The 16,105-nt window shown below is 47.8% G+C and overlaps 1 protein-coding gene across 1 annotated transcript in view; it reads right to left on the reverse strand.

Annotated features, from left to right (window-relative positions):
* cfap100 (cilia and flagella associated protein 100) overlaps positions 1 to 16,105 on the reverse strand; it is a 61,955-nt gene that overhangs the window by 19,249 nt on the left and 26,601 nt on the right. Inside the window, exons 5-6 of the mRNA XM_034195174.1 lie at positions 9,662 to 9,742; positions 2,841 to 3,025 (exon numbers count right to left, since the gene is read on the reverse strand). Coding sequence (XP_034051065.1) covers positions 2,841 to 3,025; positions 9,662 to 9,742 — 266 coding nt within the window. The remainder of the gene's footprint in view (positions 1 to 2,840; positions 3,026 to 9,661; positions 9,743 to 16,105) is intronic.

Here is a 16,105-nt window from a genome sequence, read left to right on the forward strand (position 1 = left end):
CGGAAGAGCGCTCCGGCTACCGTGGTGTGAAGAAGCCTCACCATTACAGGCCCGTCACAGAGGCACTGAGAGAGATCCACCGCTACCAGAAATCCACCGAGCTGCTGATCCACAAGCTGCCAACTAGGTCAGCCTCGCCGGCCTCCTGCAGAGCATCACAGCGGAGCTCTGAAAGCGGAGGTCGGTCTTGAAGTCCTGAGCGATTTCTGGTAGCGGCGGAGTGCCACAGTGGGCCTGTAACAGTGAGGCTTCTTCACACCGCCGGTAGCTGGAGCGCTCTTCTGGGCGGCTTTGGATTTGGATTTATGGGTGGTTTGCTTGGTTCTGGCCATATTAAAGCTTCCTTCAGATCAGCTGAGCCAGGTCTCTCTGTGTGTTACTTAGAAAGCTCGTAACACTCCACTGCGGCCTGTAAAATGAGCGACCTGCCTCATTTCCATGCTGCGATGCTGCACTGCTTTCATGGTCTTGGGTGGATTTGGGACACATCGGTTTTTTAGGTATAGGTGTTAAACTTTACAATCTTGCATATTTTCCAATTTTTAAACATCAAAACTGACCAAGAGTGGTCTAGAATTATTTGTAAGAGACATCTTTAGCATCACTTTATTTCCAGGTATCAAGACAATACAATGGAGAAAAAGTGTAAGTCATTATCTATCAAGTACCCACGTTTCCTGAAAGCAACATCATGTGAGGACTGATTTGTCTCGTGTCACTCACAATTCCATGCCCCTCTCAATTGAAGCCATGCCCTCCCACGCCAGAACGGGGCCAAAAGTTTGAAATTGAAAAAGTAAGATAGGTGAAAAAAGAAATATGAATGAAAATAAATTATTTGATCAAAATAATTACAGAGCTGAATCAAAAATTTATTTAAATGGAAAAATATATATCTTACACTTATTTTTATTTTGATAATACTTTTTAAATGATATAAAATTCAAGAACAACTATTGAATTTTCAGTTTCAAAATTTATTTTTTCAGTCTTTTTTTATTTTCAGAATACAAAACTTTTGGCCTCCATACGAGCTCACAAGTCATTTTGAACTCAGTCATATGAAACGAGCGCTTTATTTATGGTGCTTCATGTTTTGTCTTCATTTTGACATGTCAGTCACAGATAGACATAATTTTAGCAAGCATTGAGAAGCTTTAATTAGCATAAAAAGCTCACCACAACAACCAGCATGAAACTTTACAAATTACAGAATAACTAAACAATTATTTATGATTACAGTTGTCTCAGAAACCTTTGCACTGCTATGACCTAATCAACCTGCTGTTTTTATTAAAATAAAATCTGTTCTAATAAAATTTAAGCATCAAAAATAATGTAGGCACATTTTTAAGAGAAAATTGCAAGATGGGAATTATTTGTTTGAGTTGGCTTCTATCATTTTTAAATACAATCATTGAACAGCTGCTCTGGAATAATTAGGAAAAACCCTGTTGTGTCTTATGATTTGTGGACGTTAATGCTGGATTTTATGGTCGCAAATTAAGTGTTACCGGCAATGCATTAGCAGAACCGGTAAAACAGATATTTGCGACCATAATCCAGCATTAATGTCTGCAAATCATCAGACACAAGGGGGTTATTCCCTTTCTAATCCAATTCCATTGTTTGCACGGTTTATTTTTCCATAAGTAAGTAAGTAAGCTTACTGTAGCAACAGTGTCTTCATGCAAAACACCAGTTTCTCTCACTCTCAGCTGACAGCGCCATTATTGACATCTGCATAGCAAAGTGGTAGATACATCAAATGTGAAACGGTCGAATATTTTGTCACTGTTACGGGATATTTTATGGTTGGAAATCTCACATGATTAACCAATCAGATTTGCGGAACAAATGTAAATGGATTAGAATTATGCTTTACTCTCACATTGATCAACACTATTTTAAAAAATATATACGATCAAGTAAATATTGTGTATATGTTTATGTGATGTGTCTTATTAAGTGGAATTAAATAAGTTATGATTGACTCATGCACAGCATCATTATATGTGTGAAGCCGCCACTCACATTTTAACACTCTCCAAAATGTTCCTACGCATGGGTCACCATTTGAATTTGTTTATTTTTATAAATCGCAGCATAAGCATTAAAATTCTCAACCACATTATTTAGGTCCCATTTTGTGCATGCACATTGGTTGTGAATGAGGCTCCTGGTCTGAAGTTGAGTGCTGAGGGTTAACGATACAAATGGTTTATCTGATTTATTTCAAGTTACGCACAAAACACATCGTTGACTAATTTGGTGACTAAATTCAACCTCTTTGCATCCTGTGCTGCACTTTTCACCATTTTTCATGTGTAATAAGCAATGTGGGCTTGGATATGGTCCAATAGCACTTTAGACTGTGTGCTGTAGATTAGCAAGATAGGGCCCTCAGTGTTCCAAAACACTCCTGTTTAAATGGGTGCCAGAAGGACCAAAACAGAGGCTAAATTGAATATCTTGAATAATAATAATTATTATTATTTTATTCATAAAGCACTTTCAAGACAAAAATGACAAAGTGCTGCACAAACAGCACAAACAGCTTTTGTTTGTTTGTAATGTGGAATCCATTATCTGAATACTGGGGATCAGTGCATGGAAAACTGGAAAATAACTATATCGCAGTTATTCATAAAAAATTATTTGGACTGAATGATTCATGTGGCTGTGGTGTGCAGAAATGCGCTTTGTATGGATGCCATTCAAATTGAGTTATTTTAATGTTACAAACAAAAACGTGAAAGTAGTAACTCATCTGGAAGCATCTTTCATCGATCTGACACCCAGTATTAAATTGTACAAAGAAAAAAAAATGCTTCACTCACTCTCTCGAGCGTCTGACCCCTCAGGCTCCTCGTTCTGCTCCTCTTGAGTGTGTCCTTCAGACATGACTTTTGTTTTCAGAGCTTTGGCCTTCTGAGCCTCCTGCCACTCCACAGGAGCCAGCTTGAACAGAAACTCATAGCAAGCCTGACTTTGAATGATTCTTTCCTCGTTTTTGACGTTTTGGCTATAAAATGAGAAAAATGAAACTGACAGTCACATAAATTGCTGCTGCATTTCACTGCAAAACAGTTGGAGATACAGTATATAAGTGCAAAATGACAGTATCTGTGTGCATATTGTGTAACACTTTAAGCAGCTGTAAGTGTTGTGTGGGCCGCTGAAGAGGAGGTACTGCTGGCCCACCACCACCAGAGGGCGCCCTGCCTGGAGTGCGGGCTCCAGGCACCAGAGGGCGCTGCCGCCGACGAAGGCTGTCAGGGTGACAGCTGTCACCCATTACTAGACACAGCTGACTGCACTCAGGACGGAGTATATCAGCAGGACAGCGTCTCCACCTCAGTGCCGAGATATCGCCTTGAGATTAAGGTAACCTTCTTTGCTAGTATATATATTGAGGACTCTGATAAACCTTGCTAAACCATTTCAGGACAGCTGATTACAGAAAGCACCTTGCTTGGATAAGTACTCACCTTCCTGCTTCATTATTACAAGAGGTGGAGGCGGCTTCTCCCCTCTCCGTCTACTGGGTGCTGTCGCATCCATACCTGTGTGTTTGTGCTCTTTCCCGCCAGCAGTACCGGATCCGACGAGCGAAGGCAGTGGCCACCTGGGAATTCGGGACTTGGCGGTTCCAGTACTCCTGGTTTTCGGTGGCAGAGGAAATCTGGGTGGTTCCGGTTCGACTGGGACGGACGTCTCCTACCTTCGAGCCTGCCCACACAACACCAGCAGATTTCGACTTACAACTCTAAAGTATTAATTGTTGTATTGGTTGTGCCCTGTTCACAACAGTAAAACTTGTTATTCACCTTTCTCTATTGTCCGTTCATTGCGCCCCCTGTTGTGGGTCCGTGTACCTACACTTTCACAACAGGATATCTCGGCCAGCGTCATGGATCCCGAGGGGCGTCAACCGGCTGTTGAACGGCCAATGGAAGAACAGGGCGCAGCGGCGGCTTCGGGAGGGGTAATCGGTGAGTTGCAGCGGATCCTCACCGCTTTCACCACTCGGATCGATTTTATGACCGAGCAGCACGTTCTCCTAAACCGCAGGGTGGAGGCTCTCGCCGCACAAATGGAAGCGCGCCCTCCGGGCGCCGCTGCGGCTCTCCCTCCCGAGGACCCTGCGTGTGAGAATGACGTTCCACTGGTTGTTCAACGGCCCCTTCCTCCGTCCCCTGAAGCATACATAAGCCCTCCAGAACCGTACGACGGCTGTGTGGAGACGTGCGCGGACTTCCTTATGCAATGTTCGCTCGTCTTCGCTCAGCGTCCCGTGATGTACGCAGCTGATGCTAGCAGGGTAGCTTATGTAATCAACCTGCTTCGCGGGGAGGCACGCGCTTGGGCTACAGCGCTCTGGGAACAGAGCTCACGGCTCCTTCAGTCATACGACGGGTTTGTACGGGAGCTCAGAACGGTGTTCGATCATCCCAACAGAGGAGAGTCCGCTTCAACCGCATTACTGTCCATACGACAGGGACGTCGGAGCGCAGCTGCCTATGCAGTCGCCTTCCGCATCGCGGCAGCGAGATCCGGCTGGAATAGCACTGCCCTCCGCGCTGCCTTTGTAAATGGATTGTCTCTGGTCCTAAAAGAGCACCTGGTGGCTAAAGACGAACCGCGGGATTTAGACGGGCTCATTGATCTGGTCATACGGCTTGACAACCGGTTAGAGGAACGTCGCCGGGAGCGAGGCGAAGGGCGTGGCCAGGCACGGGTCGTCCCTCTCCCTTCCGGGTCCGATCGAGTTCCGCCGTCCCCACGCTCCTCTGTTCCGGCGCTCCGTGCGCTTACGGCTCCCCCTGCTGACGAAGCTATGGACACGAGCAGGGCAACATTTAGGGCACCTGAAGCACAAAGGAGGCGGGCCCACGGAGCTTGTTATGTTTGTGGCTCGAGTGAGCATATGGCAAACGATTGCCCCGAGCGGTTAAACACCGACGCCCGCCCCTAGAGACTGGGCCAGGGGTGGGCCAAATCATGCACGTGGGACACACCCACATTGCTACACGACTCCCAGTCACGATCCTATATGAGGATTCAACCCTGAAAGCCCCAGCACTGGTGGACACGGGCTCTGAGGGGAATCTGCTTGACAGCAGATGGGCCAGGGAGATAGGGCTCCCTCTGGTGGCTCTTACCTCGCCTGTGCAGGTTCGGGCACTAGATGGCTCCCTACTCCCACCAATCACGCACAAGACACCTCCAGTAACTCTGGTGGTGTCAGGTAACCACCGGGAGGTGATCGAGTTCTTCGTGACTCAGGCCACCTCCCGTGTGGTTTTAGGGTTTCCATGGATGCTGAAGCACAATCCCCGGATTGATTGGCCGTCCGGGGTAGTGGTACAGTGGAGCGAAACCTGCCATCGGGAGTGTCTCGGTTCCTCGGTTCCTCCTGGCTCCCAAGCTAAGGAGGAGGTCCGAGTCCCGCCCAATCTGAAGGCGGTGCCAGCGGAGTACCATGACCTCGCTGACGTGTTCAGCAAGGATCTGGCCCTCACGCTACCTCCCCACCGCCCGTATGATTGTGCCATTGATTTGGTTCCAGGCAGTGAGTTTCCGTCCAGTAGGCTGTACAACCTCTCACGGCCGGAACGCGAATCCATGGAGACCTACATCCGGGACTCTTTAGCTGCCGGGTTGATCCGGAATTCCACCTCACCGATGGGCGCAGGTTTCTTTTTTGTGGGTAAAAAGGATGGCGGGCTTCGTCCATGCATTGATTATAGGGGGTTGAACGAGATCACGGTTCGCAATCGATACCCGTTGCCCTTGTTAGATTCGGTGTTCACCCCCCTGCATGGAGCCAAGATGTTCACCAAGCTGGATCTTAGGAATGCGTATCATTTGGTTCGGATTCGGAAGGGAGACGAGTGGAAGACGGCATTCAACACCCCCTTAGGTCATTTTGAGTACCTGGTCATGCCGTTCGGTCTCACTAATGCTCCCGCGACCTTCCAAGCGTTGGTAAACGATGTCTTGCGGGACTTCCTGCACCGGTTTGTCTTCGTATATCTAGACGATATACTCATCTTTTCCCCGGATCCTGAGACTCATGTCCGGCATGTCCGTCAGGTCCTGCAGCGGTTGTTGGAGAACCGTCTGTTTGTGAAGGGCGAGAAGTGTGAGTTCCACCGCACTTCTTTGTCCTTCCTGGGGTTTATCATCTCCTCTAACTCCGTCGCCCCGGATCCGGCCAAGGTTGCGGCGGTGAGAGATTGGCCCCAACCCACTAGCCGTAGGAAGCTGCAACAGTTCCTCGGCTTCGCTAATTTCTACAGGAGGTTCATCAAGGGCTACAGTCAGGTAGTTAGCCCCCTGACAGCCCTGACCTCTCCAAAAGTTCCCTTCACCTGGTCGGACCGGTGCGAGGCCGCGTTCAAGGAGTTGAAACGGCGCTTCTCGTCTGCACCAGTTCTGGTGCAGCCCGATCCTAGCCGCCAGTTAGTGGTTGAAGTGGATGCCTCGGACTCAGGGATAGGAGCGGTGCTCTCCCAGAGCGGGAAGACCGATAAGGTCCTTCACCCGTGTGCCTATTTTTCTCGCAGGTTGACCCCCGCTGAACGGAATTATGACGTCGGCAATCGGGAACTCCTTGCTGTGAAAGAGGCCCTCGAAGAGTGGAGACATCTGTTGGAGGGAACAGCCGTGCCATTCACGGTTTTCACTGACCATCGGAACCTGGAGTACATCAGGACCGCTAAGCGTCTGAACCCCAGGCAAGCCCGCTGGTCATTGTTCTTTGGCCGTTTTGACTTCCGGATTACCTACCGCCCCGGGACCAAGAACCAGCGATCGGATGCATTGTCCCGGGTGCACGAAGAGGAGGTCAGAACGGAACCGTCGGATCCCCCGGATCCCATCATCCCGGAGTCCGCTATCGTGGCCGCCCTCACCTGGGACGTGGAGAAGACCGTCCGGGAGGCCCTGACCCGTGTCCCGGACCCCGGAGACGGACCAAAGAACAAACTATACGTCCCACCAGAGGCCAGGGCCGCAGTCCTAGACTTCTGTCACGGTTCTAAGCTCTCCTGTCACCCAGGGTGCGAAGGACCGTGGCAGTCGTCCGGCAACGCTTCTGGTGGGCATCCCTGGAGACCGACGTCCGGGACTACGTCCAGGCTTGTACCACCTGTGCCAGGGGCAAGGCCAATCATCAGAAGACCTCAGGGCAGCTACAGCCACTGCCCGTGCCTCATCGCCCCTGGTCCCATATCGGCCTGGACTTCGTCACGGGTCTCCCGCCGTCCCAGGGAAACACCGTCGTCTTCACGATAGTGGACCGTTTCTCCAAGGCGGCCCACTTCGTGGCCCTCCCGAAGCTCCCTACGGCCCAGGAGACAGCGGACCTCCTGGTCCACCACGTCGTCCGTCTGCATGGCATACCATCAGACATCGTCTCCGATCGCGGTCCCCAGTTCACCTCACATGTCTGGAGGAGCTTCTGCCGGGAACTGGGGGCCTCGGTCAGCCTTTCGTCCGTGGTACCACCCCCAGACCAACGGGCAAGCAGAGCGGGCCAACCAAGAACTGGAGCAGACACTACGCTGTGTGACAGCCGCGCACCCGACGGCCTGGAGTACCCACCTGGCCTGGATCGAGTACGCCCACAACAGCCAAGTGTCGTCAGCCACCGGCCTCTCCCCGTTTGAGGTGTGCTTGGGGTATCAGCCCCCTTGTTTCCGGTGGTCGAGGGAGAGGTCGGTGTGCCCTCGGTCCAGGCCCACCTACGGAAGTGCCGTCGGGTGTGGCGTGCTGCCCGCTCTGCTTTGTTGAAGGCCCGGACGAGGGCGAAGAAACATGCAGACCGGCGGCGGGCCCCGGCCCCCACGTACCGTCCTGGGCAGGCAGTGTGGTTGTCCACCAAGGACATTCCCCTTCAAGTGGACTCCCCCAAGCTCCAAGAACGGTACATCGGTCCCTTCAAGGTTGTCAAAGTCATCAATCCCGCCGCAGTGAGGCTTCAGCTTCCGGCCTCACTGCGGATACACCCAGTATTCCACGTCTCCCGGATAAAGCCCCATCACACCTCACCCCTCTGCACCCCGGGTCCGGCACCACCTCCTGCCCGGATCATCGACGGGGAACCGGCTTGGACCGTGCGCCGGCTCCTCGATGTCCGTCGAATGGGCCGGGGTTTTCAGTACCTGGTGGACTGGGAGGGGTACGGCCCCGAGGAGCGCTCCTGGGTGAAGAAGGGCTTCATCCTGGACCCGGCCCTCCTGGCCGACTTCTACCGACGCCATCCGGACAAGCCCGGCCGTGCGCCAGGAGGCGCCCGTTGAGGGGGGGGTCCTGTTGTGTGGGCCGCTGAAGAGGAGGTACTGCTGGCCCACCACCACCAGAGGGCGCCCTGCCTGGAGTGCGGGCTCCAGGCACCAGAGGGCGCTGCCGCCGACGAAGGCTGTCAGGGTGACAGCTGTCACCCATTACTAGACACAGCTGACTGCACTCAGGACGGAGTATATCAGCAGGACAGCGTCTCCACCTCAGTGCCGAGATATCGCCTTGAGATTAAGGTAACCTTCTTTGCTAGTATATATTGAGGACTCTGATAAACCTTGCTAAACCATTTCAGGACAGCTGATTACAGAAAGCACCTTGCTTGGATAAGTACTCACCTTCCTGCTTCATTATTACAAGAGGTGGAGGCGGCTTCTCCCCTCTCCGTCTACTGGGTGCTGTCGCATCCATACCTGTGTGTTTGTGCTCTTTCCCGCCAGCAGTACCGGATCCGACGAGCGAAGGCAGTGGCCACCTGGGAATTCGGGACTTGGCGGTTCCAGTACTCCTGGTTTTCGGTGGCAGAGGAAATCTGGGTGGTTCCGGTTCGACTGGGACGGACGTCTCCTACCTTCGAGCCTGCCCACACAACACCAGCAGATTTCGACTTACAACTCTAAAGTATTAATTGTTGTATTGGTTGTGCCCTGTTCACAACAGTAAAACTTGTTATTCACCTTTCTCTATTGTCCGTTCATTGCGCCCCCTGTTGTGGGTCCGTGTACCTACACTTTCACAACAGTAAGTCTTGGACAACATAAAGATAGACTACAGGACCAATGAAAATGTGTAATGTCCTTTGGCTTCTAAATATATAAATATAAAAAATACTCATGTTTTACATGTTAAAATTCTTTTATGACATTATGCACTCATCTTAAAACTGCTTATCCAAGATCAGGTCATGGGGGACTGGAGCCTATCCCAGCAGTCATGGGGTGTGAGGCGGGATACACCCTGGACACAACGCCAGTCTGTCGCAGGGCCACATACAGACAAACAAACACATTCACACCTGCACACACACTTACAGACAATTTAAAGTTTTCCAGTCCACCTAACCTGCATGATTTTGCCGGAACCCCCGGAGGAAACCCACGCGAACATGGGGAGAACATGCAAACTCCACATAGAAAGCCACAGGCGAGAATCGATCCCATGACCTTCTTACTGTGAGGCAACAGTGCTACCCACTAAGCCACCGTGCTGCACCATTACACAGTAATTAAATAAAAATTTAGAAAAGGATACAATCAAAAACAAGAAACTAAGAGGTAAATCAGCCTCAAGCTGGTTGCCCTTCATACCTGAGTGAGGGTGGATAAAGGAGACTAAGATGGAGACGTCTTTTTACCTTTTTATGGTTGTTATTTTGGCAGTCAGCTCCTGGATCTTGGCATTGATCTCCTGCTTTTCCCTGAGCTCCTGCTCATACCTGATAAGAGAGTGAGTTGTTTGAATTACATGAACTTATTCAAGACAAACTCTTAACCCACAGGCAACTAGGGGCAGTTGAAATTCATTCATTCATGCATTAATTTTCTATACCCACTTACTCCCATAAAGGGTCAATGGGGGGATTTTATCTGCTCTTCTTACAGTGAGGAAAATAAGTATTTGAACACCCTGCGATTTGCAAGTTCTCCCACTTAGAAATCATGGAGGGGTCTGAAATTTTCATCTTAGGTGCATGTCCACTGTGAGAGACATAATGCAAAAAAAAACCACAAAAAAAACGGAAATCACAATGTATGATTATTTTAATAATTTATTTGCATGTTACTGGTGCAAATAAGTATTTCAACACCTGCCAATCAACAAAAATTCTGGCCCTCAAAGACCTGTTAGTCCGCCTGTAAAAAGTCCACCTCCACTCCACTTATTATTCCAAATTAGAAGCACCTGTTTGAGGTCGTTAGCTGCATAAAGACACCTGTTCACCCCACACAATCAGTAAGACTCCAACTACTAACATGGCTAAGACCACAGAGCTGTCCAAAGACACCAGAGACAAAATTGTAGACCTCCACAAGGCTGGAAAGGGCTACGGGGCAATTACCAAGCAGCTTGGTGAAAAAAGATCAACTGTTGGAGCTATTATTAGAAAATGGAAGAAGCTAAACATGACTGTCAATCTCCCTCGGACTGGGGCTCCATACAAGATCCCACCTCGTGGGGTATCAATGATCTTAAGAAAGGTGAGGAATCAGCCCAGACCTGCACGGGAGGAGCTGGTCAATGACCTGAAGAGAGCTGGCACCACTGTTTCCAAGGTTACTGTTGTGTGGGCTGCTGAAGAGGAGGTACTGCTGGCCCACCACCACCAGAGGGCGCCCTGTCTGGAGTGCGGGCTCCAGGCACCAGAGGGCGCTGCCGCCTCACAGGAGCAGCCGGGGTGACAGCTGTCACTTATCACCTACAACAGCTGTCACCAATCATCTGATCAACAGTGGTATATCAGCAGGACGACATCTCCACCTCTTTGCCGAGATATCGCTCTACCTAGAAGGTACCGTACTCAGCTGACTGTGTTTTTTGACAGTAACCCTTTACTACTTTTGTGCATTAACTAGCAGACATTCTTCCAACGAGAGGTGGAGGTGGTTTTCCCGCCTTACGGATTACTGGGTGCAAACGCACCCACATTTAACTGTTTTTGTTCCTCGCCAGCAGTACCAGATCCGACACGCGGAGGCAGTGGCCACCTGGGAGTTCGGGACTTGGCGGCTCCAGTATTCCCGGGGTTCGGTGGCGGAGGAAATCGTGTGGTTCCGGTTCTACTTTGGACAGACGTCTCTTATCTTCGAGCCTGCCCACGTGACACATTCTTATGAATTGACTTCTCTGTCTATTGTTGTGATCCGTTGTGTTTGTTGTGCTTATTCACAACAGTAAAGTGTTGTTATTTGACTTCCTCCATTGTCCGTTCATTTGCGCCCCCTGTTGTGGGTCCGTGTTCCTACACTTTCACAACAGGATATCTCGGCCAACGTCATGGACCCCGAGGGGCGTCAACCGGCTGTTGAACGGCCAATGGAAGAGCAGGGCGCACAGGCGTCTGCAGGAGGAATGATCGGTGAGTTGCAGCGAATCCTCACCGCCTTTACGGCTCGGTTGGATCTAATGTATGTGTATTCTTGGCTTGCCTCTACTGGTGGTTGGCTCTCACTGCGGTATTGTATCACTTCCTGTTCCGGAGCACAGCGGTGTTTTTCTGTATCTGTTAGCTGTTTAATCTGCGCAGTTAGATTGATCTAGTTATCTAGATTACGATTTGTTTCCCAGTGTAATCTTTACGTGCCTTAACTAAAGCACTCCTTCTGCTGAATCACCTCTAAATTATTTACACATTATTCACTTTGCGTGTTTTTAGGAATCCGCTAGCTTAGCGTAGCTACTAGCTCTTAGCCGATTTAGCATGGCGGCTTCTCCTGTCTCTCCCGCACTTTTCTGCTCTGGGTGTGAAATGTTTAGTTATTCCTCGGCCTCCTTTAGCAGTAATGGTACTTGTAATAAGTGTAGCTTATTCGTAGCTTTGGAGGCCAGGCTGGGCGAATTGGAGACTCGGCTCCGCACCGTGGAAAATTCTACAGCTAGCAAGGCCCCTGTAGTCGGTGCGGACCAAGGTAGCTTAGCCGCCGTTAGTTCCCCCCTGGCAGATCCCGAGCAGCCGGGAAAGCAGGCTGACTGGGTGACTGTGAGGAGGAAGCGTAGCCCTAAACAGAAGCCCCGTGTACACCGCCAACCCGTTCACATCTCTAACCGTTTTTTCCCACTCGACGACACACCCGCCGAGGATCAAACTCTGGTTATTGCGACTCTGTTTTGAGAAATGTGAAGTTAGCGACACCAGCAACCATAGTCAATTGTCTTCCGGGGGCCAGAGCAGGCGACATTGAAGGAAATTTGAAACTGCTGGCTAAGGCTAAGCGTAAATTTGGTAAGATTGTAATTCACGTCGGCAGTAATGACACCCGGTTACGCCAATCGGAGGTCACTAAAATTAACATTAAATCGGTGTGTAACTTTGCAAAAACAATGTCGGACTCTGTAGTTTTCTCTGGGCCCCTCCCCAATCGGACCGGGAGTGACATGTTTAGCCGCATGTTCTCCTTGAATTGCTGGCTGTCTGAGTGGTGTCCAAAAAATGAGGTGGGCTTCATAGATAATTGGCAAAGCTTCTGGGGAAAACCTGGTCTTGTTAGGAGAGACGGCATCCATCCCACTTTGGATGGAGCAGCTCTCATTTCTAGAAATCTGGCCAATTTTCTTAAATGCTCCAAACCGTGACTATCCAGGGTTGGGACCAGGAAGCAGAGTTGTAGTCTTACACACCTCTCTGCAGCTTCTCTCCCCCTGCCATCCCCTCATTACCCCATCCCCGTAGAGACGGTGCCTGCTCCCAGACTACCAATAACCAGCAAAAATCTATTTAAGCATAAAAATTCAAAAAGAAAAAATAATATAGCACCTTCAACTGCACCACAGACTAAAACAGTTAAATGTGGTCTATTAAACATTAGGTCTCTCTCTTCTAAGTCCCTGTTGGTAAATGATATAATAATTGATCAACATATTGATTTATTCTGCCTAACAGAAACCTGGTTACAGCAGGATGAATATGTTAGTTTAAATGAGTCAACACCCCCGAGTCACACTAACTGTCAGAATGCTCGTAGCACGGGCCGGGGCGGAGGATTAGCAGCAATCTTCCATTCCAGCTTATTAATTAATCCAAAACCCAGACAGAGCTTTAATTCATTTGAAGGCTTGTCTCTTAGTCTTGTCCATCCAAATTGGAAGTCCCAAAAAACCAGTTTTATTTGTTATTATCTATCGTCCACCTGGTCGTTACTGTGAGTTTCTCTGTGAATTTTCAGACCTTTTGTCTGACTTAGTGCTTAGCTCAGATAAGATAATTATAGTGGGCGATTTTAACATCCACACAGATGCTGAGAATGACAGCCTCAACACTGCATTTAATCTATTATTAGACTCTATTGGCTTTGCTCAAAAAGTAAATGAGTCCACCCACCACTTTAATCATATCTTAGATCTTGTTCTGACTTATGGTATGGAAATAGAAGACTTAACAGTATTCCCTGAAAACTCCCTTCTGTCTGATCATTTCTTAATAACATTTACATTTACTCTGATGGACTACCCAGCAGTGGGGAATAAGTTTCATTACACTAGAAGTCTTTCAGAAAGCGCTGTAACTAGGTTTAAGGATATGATTCCTTCTTTATGTTCTCTAATGCCATATACCAACACAGTGCAGAGTAGCTACCTAAACTCTGTAAGGGAGATAGAGTATCTCGTCAATAGTTTTACATCCTCATTGAAGACAACTTTGGATGCTGTAGCTCCTCTGAAAAAGAGAGCTTTAAATCAGAAGTGTCTGACTCCGTGGTATAACTCACAAACTCGTAGCTTAAAGCAGATAACCCGTAAGTTGGAGAGGAAATGGCGTCTCACTAATTTAGAAGATCTTCACTTAGCCTGGAAAAAGAGTCTTTTGCTCTATAAAAAAGCCCTCCGTAAAGCTAGGACATCTTTCTACTCATCACTAATTGAAGAAAATAAGAACAACCCCAGGTTTCTTTTCAGCACTGTAGCCAGGCTGACAAAGAGTCAGAGCTCTATTGAGCTGAGTATTCCATTAACTTTAACTAGTAATGACTTCATGACTTTCTTTGCTAACAAAATTTTAACTATTAGAGAAAAAATTACTCATAACCATCCCAAAGACGTATCGATATCTTTGGCTGCTTTCAGTGATGCCGGTATTTGGTTAGACTCTTTCTCTCCGATTGTTCTGTCTGAGTTATTCTCATTAGTTACTTCATCCAAACCATCAACATGTTTATTAGACCCCATTCCTACCAGGCTGCTCAAGGAAGCCCTACCATTATTTAATGCTTCGATCTTAAATATGATCAATCTATCTTTGTTAGTTGGCTATGTACCACAGGCTTTTAAGGTGGCAGTAATTAAACCATTACTTAAAAAGCCATCACTTGACCCAGCTATCTTAGCTAATTATAGGCCAATCTCCAACCTTCCTTTTCTCTCAAAAATTCTTGAAAGGGTAGTTGTAAAACAGCTAACTGATCATCTGCAGAGGAATGGTCTATTTGAAGAGTTTCAGTCAGGTTTTAGAATTCATCATAGTACAGAAACAGCATTAGTGAAGGTTACAAATGATCTTCTTATGGCCTCGGACAGTGGACTCATCTCTGTGCTTGTTCTGTTAGACCTCAGTGCTGCTTTTGATACTGTTGACCATAAAATTTTATTACAGAGATTAGAGCATGCCATAGGTATTAAAGGCACTGCGCTGCGGTGGTTTGAATCATATTTGTCTAATAGATTACAATTTGTTCATGTAAATGGGGAATCTTCTTCACAGACTAAAGTTAATTATGGAGTTCCACAAGGTTCTGTGCTAGGACCAATTTTATTTACTTTATACATGCTTCCCTTAGGCAGTATTATTAGACGGTATTGCTTAAATTTTCATTGTTACGCAGATGATACCCAGCTTTATCTATCCATGAAGCCAGAGGACACACACCAATGAGCTAAACTGCAGGATTGTCTTACAGACATAAAGACATGGATGACCTCTAATTTCCTGCTTTTAAACTCAGATAAAACTGAAGTTATTGTACTTGGCCCCACAAATCTTAGAAACATGGTGTCTAACCAGATCCTTACTCTGGATGGCATTACCCTGACCTCTAGTAATACTGTGAGAAATCTTGGAGTCATTTTTGATCAGGATATGTCATTCAAAGCGCATATTAAACAAATATGTAGGACTGCTTTTTTGCATTTACGCAATATCTCTAAAATCAGAAAGGTCTTGTCTCAGAGTGATGCTGAAAAACTAATTCATGCATTTATTTCCTCTAGGCTGGACTATTGTAATTCATTATTATCAGGTTGTCCTAAAAGTTCCATAAAAAGCCTTCAGTTAATTCAAAATGCTGCAGCTAGAGTACTGACGGGGACTAGAAGGAGAGAGCATATCTCACCCATATTGGCCTCTCTTCATTGGCTTCCTGTTAATTCTAGAATAGAATTTAAAATTCTTCTTCTTACTTATAAGGTTTTGAATAATCAGGTCCCATCTTATCTTAGGGACCTCGTAGTACCATATCACCCCAATAGAGCGCTTCGCTCTCAGACTGCAGGCTTACTTGTAGTTCCTAGGGTTTGTAAGAGTAGAATGGGAGGCAGAGCCTTCAGCTTTCAGGCTCCTCTCCTGTGGAACCAGCTCCCAATTCAGATCAGGGAGACAGACACCCTCTCTACTTTTAAGATTAGGCTTAAAACTTTCCTTTTTGCTAAAGCTTATAGTTAGGGCTGGATCAGGTGACCCTGAACCATCCTTAGTTATGCTGCTATAGACGTAGACTGCTGGGGGGTTCCCATGATGCACTGTTTCTTTCTCTTTTTGCTCTGTATGCACCACTCTGCATTTAATCATTAGTGATCGATCTCTGCTCCCCTCCACAGCATGTCTTTTTCCTTGGTTCTCTCCCTCAGCCCCAACCAGTCCCAGCAGAAGACTGCCCCTCCCTGAGCCTGGTTCTGCTGGAGGTTTCTTCCTGTTAAAAGGGAGTTTTTCCTTCCCACTGTAGCCAAGTGCTTGCTCACAGGGGGTCGTTTTGACCGTTGGGGTTTTACATAATTGTTGTATGGCCTTGCCTTACAATATAAGGCGCCTTGGGGCAACTGTTTGTTGTGATTTGGCGCTATATAAAAAAATTGATTGAATTGATGGCGTGGC

Source organism: Thalassophryne amazonica, chromosome 19, assembly GCF_902500255.1.
Source record: "Thalassophryne amazonica chromosome 19, fThaAma1.1, whole genome shotgun sequence".
Taxonomy (NCBI): Eukaryota; Metazoa; Chordata; class Actinopteri; order Batrachoidiformes; family Batrachoididae; genus Thalassophryne; species Thalassophryne amazonica.